This window comes from Odontesthes bonariensis, chromosome 6 (genome assembly GCF_027942865.1).
Source record: "Odontesthes bonariensis isolate fOdoBon6 chromosome 6, fOdoBon6.hap1, whole genome shotgun sequence".
Classification (NCBI taxonomy): Eukaryota; Metazoa; Chordata; class Actinopteri; order Atheriniformes; family Atherinopsidae; genus Odontesthes; species Odontesthes bonariensis.
This window is the reverse complement of record NC_134511.1, coordinates 23,456,032-23,462,089: the sequence shown is the minus strand read 5'-3', so window position 1 is coordinate 23,462,089 and position 6,058 is coordinate 23,456,032. Positions and strand designations below refer to the sequence as shown.

The 6,058-nt window shown below is 38.0% G+C and overlaps 1 protein-coding gene across 1 annotated transcript; it reads right to left on the bottom strand.

Annotated features, from left to right (window-relative positions):
- Nucleotides 1-409: 409 nt before the first annotated feature.
- On the bottom strand, nt 410-5,320 carry LOC142382752 (solute carrier family 2, facilitated glucose transporter member 11-like). The gene is made up of 12 exons (XM_075468872.1): nt 5,255-5,320; nt 5,029-5,127; nt 4,478-4,638; nt 4,248-4,372; nt 3,161-3,290; nt 2,858-3,006; nt 2,186-2,373; nt 1,960-2,070; nt 1,357-1,458; nt 1,187-1,262; nt 972-1,099; nt 410-853 (listed from the first exon to the last, which is right to left on the bottom strand). Exons 1-12 carry the CDS (start codon nt 5,318-5,320, stop codon nt 659-661), a joined length of 1,530 nt encoding a protein of 509 aa, XP_075324987.1. The 3' UTR covers nt 410-658.
- Between the last annotated feature and the right edge of the window lie 738 nt (nt 5,321-6,058).

The following is a 6,058-nucleotide window of genomic DNA, read 5'->3' as shown; positions in this document are numbered from 1 at the left end:
ACACTGATACACACAACCCCATGCTTCAAAAAGCAAAAAAAATAAAAATGGCTGAGGCCAACATCCTGTCCTCAAGAGTGTCTTCGAGATATTTGACTGGAGATGGAAATATGTTGCTACTATTCAGAAAACTAACAGAAAGGATTGGCCTTTTGCTCACCAAGGTGGGAAAAAAAAAGTCTTCGTTTCATTCATATTGTATGTATATATGGATATAAAGAGGTGCAGTCTCTCTCTTAATTCAATTACCTTTGTTAACAAGCTGTCCAGGTAGTAAATGCATAAACCATTCGTTTTTTCAGATCATATGGGTTAGAAAACGACAGTCTTGATAGCATCCAATGTTTCCTTTGATCAAATTATCTTTATTGAAAAATCTAAACAGAGCACCTTTTATAGAGATGGTACAAATCAACATTTAAAAAAGCCAAATGTTACATATTAAAATAGCTTTAAATTATAGATGACCAAAACAAATACAACTACATACCCAGCACTTCTCTGAAGGCCACCTTGGATTATAGTATAATTCAGTAATACGCCCTCATCTCAGATATATTGCGTTATGTGTTGACTATGAATCCTCTTTACTTTGTCATCTAAATATTATCAGATGTAGAGATTTTGTAAGGCATGGTTAGTTTTGCTCAGTCACATTTCACATGGAAGATGATGAGAGTATTGTCCCTGCACCGTTAGAGCTGCAGAACTTTCTCTTGCTGGTAGACTGGAACTCATTTTGGATCTCCACAAAGGTTTTATTCTTTGTTTCCGGAACAACAAGGAAAATGTAGATTGCCACCAAGGAGCTAACTGCCAAGAAGACCAGGAAACAGTACTGCTGCAGCCCGATCTGTGAAAATTAAAAATTTTTTTTAAAAAAAGTCAGCGCAACAAACATGCTAGCCAGGGTCCTTATTCAAAAATCATGTGACAGGGGAAAAAACATCTCAACAATCTTGAACACCCACTACAATGAAGGGGAAGACCAGGCCAATGAAGAAGAAGCTCAGCCAATTCACTGATCCTGCGATGATGAATGCTGCTGGGCGTGAGGTTTGTGTGAACAGCTCGGTGGTTAAGATGTTAGTCACACCTCCTTTAGAAAAGAAGAAAGAAGTTGAATATATCCTTGATGTAACGAGTGAGGATAGAGCAGGGGAAAGCTACTACTTAATTCACTTACCTGGTCCTAAGCCAAAACTTAAGATAAATGCAAAAACACAGGCCATGCTCAAGTATGGAAAAACTGGGCTGACATCCTGGTTGAGAAGAAATCACACAGAGAAAATGTTACAACAAACTTAAATTATAGTCCAAATCTAAAAACTGAAATCTGGTTTTGAGGTTCATTACCTGAAAAGTGAGCGTCAGTGTGAATAAGATACAGCAAAAGCTCATCAGTATGTATCCTCCCGTGATGAGCACTTTCCTTCCAAGACATTCAATGAGCATACCCTGTGAGACACACAGCATGTCACAAGACCAAAAACACTCCCCAGACAAACACATGCTCTGAGGTTTAATCAGACCTTTTGTGCAATGTTATTAGATTTGTTCCTATTATATTCTATATCTTTACAAGATAACACCTTTTTCTATATTCACGGTGATCTTATACATACTCTTCCTCCCCCTTGCTGCTTTGTGTTATTGTGTTAGCTTTGTTTCTCTTGTCCACAACCCTGTTTCCAAAAAGACCGTATGAAATGTACATGAAAACAGAAACCATGATTAGCAAATCATTGAACCTATATTGAAAAACAACCTAAAAGGACACTTAAAGTAAGTTGGGTTAGGGGTGTGTTTGTCCAGAAGACCAGGTGCTTAAGTTTTGAGAGTGAATTGTCTATCCATTCTTACCTGATATGTAGATATCAAGAAAAAAAAAAAAAAACAGACATTAAGGGCTCACAGCAGGAACGTTCTTACAAATTTTGATGAGAAACTCATACTTACACACGTTAAAGCAGTGATGCATTCACAAGCACCGGTGCCGACAGTCGCATATGGTATTTTATCAGTGGGAATACCAGATTGTCTGAACACATAATCTGCGTAGAAGTAAATCTAGAGAACATGTAAACAGAAAAAATATTAATAATTTTTTTACTTTCTGAATAAAACTTTTTCCTAATTTTCACAAAGTCATTCATGTGGTTCATGTGAGGGACGTCATACATACAGCATTGATGCCGTTCAGCTGTTGCGCCATGTTGAGCAGAATGATGGTGAGGAGCTGCCAGCGTACAGTGCGATCAGAAAATAGCTCCCAGGGTTTTTTGGCCTGGAAACCTTCCAAATTGTTCCGCTCTCTCTCAATATCCTCCAGTGCACCATCACAGTGAGCTGAGCCATACAGCTGCCTCAAGGCTGTAGATAGTAACACATGACACAGTCACTTAAATCTTCTGAAGACACCATTCTTCTCATCTGGTCAGGCTACACGAGTCTGACTTTTAGGATTCGATCAGAAGGTTTGCTGCGTCAAACCACTTTCTTTTCATACCGGCACGAGGTCACATGCTTTAACTGATAGCCATTATAAGATAAATGTCTCTGCCTTTAGCAAAAGGGTAAGCGGTAGATCGATGTATTTTACGTTTCAAGACCTGTTGGTTCATCAAAAGGCTTTACATGCCACATTAACCCATTCACACACACCTATAAATTAATCCGAGGCAATGTGGGATTCAGTATCGTGTCTAAAGGTACAACAAATTTCCTAAAAAGAAATCACTGAATGAGCTCATATCAGGAACACTTCCAGAAATCATTGTCTGTGAACACAGTTCACTGCTATCCGCAACATTGATTTTTAAATGCAAGTAATATAGCAGCAGTTGCAATCTTTTACCTTTTTTACATCCCTCATCATCTCTTTTATCAATTAGCAGGTAGCGTGGGCTCTCTGGAAACCAGGGCAGGATTAGGAGCTGCAGAACTGCTGGGATAAATGTCGTGGAGAGCAGGATGGGCCAGTATTCCTCATTGCCCAGGACTTCTCTGTATAGTCACACAAAGCCATCTGATCAGCATGCCTTTTCAGTAAGTCTTTAAACCAGAATGCTCATTTAATCACAAAGCAATTAAGAAAACAGATTTGACTGTAAAGGAAATATTTCATGGCACTATTGTGATCTTAGTGTTCAGCATTTACTTGAGACCCATCACTTGTCCCGTTAAGATCCCACCAGTGATGAAAACAGAGGTTCCCATTCCCATGGCACCACGCAGGGCAGTTGGAGCTATTTCCCCCAAGTACAGAGGTTGAACGCATATGGCAATGCCTTCAAAAATAAGTAAAGAAATAAAAGCAAAAACAATCAAAGTTACATTTCACAAAGCTTGATAGGCAGCCTCATATAAAGTTAGTTTTGGAATTATGTAGGCAGCTTTTACTCATGAGTATTCACATCTACTGTAAATTGAAGGAAGGATTTAGGAATTGCAGCTCTTTGATATATGTAAAAACATTCCTGTGCTGAAATGTAATTGGACAAATGAATATATCTTCTTTGTCTTCAAGGTCCCCTTGGTTGACTTTCCAGCATGTTTTGAGTCCTTCTCAATTTGCATTATGAAGCGCTGTTCAATCAGCTTTGCTGCGTGTTGGCTGAATCTGAAACTTTTACACTTGAATGAATCAGGCTGTCATGTCATCAGGGATCAGTGCATATGGAGGACAGACACGCTCATTTCAAATCATCTCAAAACTTTTTTCTTCCCGTCATCATGGGGGAGATTTGTCTTTGATTATTCTATCATAATCTTTTGTCCTCCTGTTATGGGTTGCTAAGCTCAGCAGCATGCTCTGATTTCTCTCAGTTTACATAGCCAGTAATGCCCCTGCTGTCTGATGGAGTTGTTCACTTGCATCACATGCTGTGGGTTCACAACAGCAGCTTTCAAATGCTAATGCAACACTGAATGAACTTCAGATCTTGTGTCTGCTTAAGTGATAAAATAATGAAGGGATAACCCACACCGGTTCATAGTACAGCTTTTGTGTTCTGTCTGACTGCTTTAGCTCCTCAAACAGCTGTCTCTCTAAAATCCCTTCAGCAGTTTGGATGTGAATACCCTCAAATTACCCTGGAATGTCTGAACTTCAAGTCAATATATTTGTAAAACTATAACTTTGATATGTTTAAAGGTAAATCAGTAACAAAAATGATGTCTGTGTTTAAATATTTCTGGACTTTGCATCTGTTTGAAGGCTTTGCTTGTGTTCTTGAAATACTTACCTGCATTTATTCCACTGATAAATCGTCCAATGATGAGTAATTCAAATAATCCTGCATAAGAACTCAGACCCATCAGCAGAGCAGCCGTCAATGCAAATGCATTATTGGTCAGCAGTGTCCTTTTCCTGATACAACCACATTACAGTACCAAATGTCAAACCTTTAGTACAGACAAAAGACAAAGCCATTTTAATCAGATCAGAATATCATTACTTGATATGGGTCCATACCTCCCCAGCTTCACAGACAAAGTCCCACCTATCGATACACCTATAAGTCCTCCCAGGGTGAAAATGGATACAATGGTAGACCAGAGAAGGGTAAGGAGATCTGCCGATATGTTACTTTGGTAACGCTCCATCCAGGTGGTGTTGATGAAATCTTGTACATGCTAAAGATAAAAGAGGGAAAAATAAATATATGAATAAATAAAAACAGCAGATCATTACAAATAATTTCTTCATTCACAAACAGCAAATGCTACCTCACATGGCAGTAAAGTTTAACATTAGTTCAATAAGACGAGTTCAAACAGTAGGTGTGTGTATATAAATACAGCTTTAGCTTACAGCTAAACTTGTTCAATCATACAAAAATATTATGGAACGCCATTTTACAACTGATAAACATAATCATAAGTGACTTAGACTGAATACTGTGTTTTGTTAGAGAACCACTTTAACTTTACCATTACTACCATTTATCATTAGTACTCTCCACTGCTCTTTGGATCTATAGTCTTTGGTCAAGCCATAACAATTAGAGGCAAGATAGTTATTACCCTTGTGGGCGCATTGATGACAGATATATTATATCCATATTGAAAGGTTCCACCAACACAAGCAGCAAACACAGCCAATAGTAGTGATTTGTTTGGAAACTGAAAGTAGAAAAGCACAAACACACACATATCATTTCAGATAAATTTCAGAAGTCTCAGAAAAATGTAGACCTTGTAGACGCAACCAGCTTTTGTCAAAAGTTAAAATTCATTATAATTTACATACCCGCTTTGTATCTTTGATCCCTTTAATGAGCAGAGGCTCGTATTCATCTACAAGCTCTTTTGGCATTTTGTTGCTCTAAGTCTAAGTTGCTCTAACTTTCAATATCTTAGTATCCTTCATGCAAGCGCTCCAAAAAGTAAAGTTAAATTCGACGGGAGGATGTATTTATGCTGAGGATCATACAATTGAACTGTTGTCAGGAAATGAGTGTGGAGAATCTGCCCCACAATTTGGCCATTCCATGTTTATCAAGATTTAATGGCATTACCACTGCACTCAAACTCTCAACACTGCTCAGTTTGGTACTTGTACAAAAAGTAAGTAAGTAAGAAAGAAAGAAAGAAAGTGGTAAAACAGGCAAATTGAATGTCTAGTATAAAAAGTAGATGTTTAGAATTAAGGACTCTAATTGGTGAAGATAACAGCATCAGAGCTTTCCATTGACTGACCTCATTTGATTATGTCCGGATCTTATCTCCTTTTTGACCCACATTTTCATGAATCACAAACCTTAAATGTCATTAAAATGAGGCCAGAATATGTGCTTGTGTAACGCTGATGACAGATGTTAAAGGATTAAAGATACAATAACTTGTTAGATGCTTAGAAAAATGCCACATACAATCATGAGCAGTAAACACACAATGGGTTGACTGTTTCACTCCATGGGACTAATGTTTTAGTTGCGTTTTTGTATTCAGTTTAGGTCCAGGTTTTGATTTTCAGTCCATGTTTAGTTTTTTTTTTAGCCATGCCTCAGTTTCCCTGCACTCTGTTTATTAGTTCATTCACTTCACCTGTGTT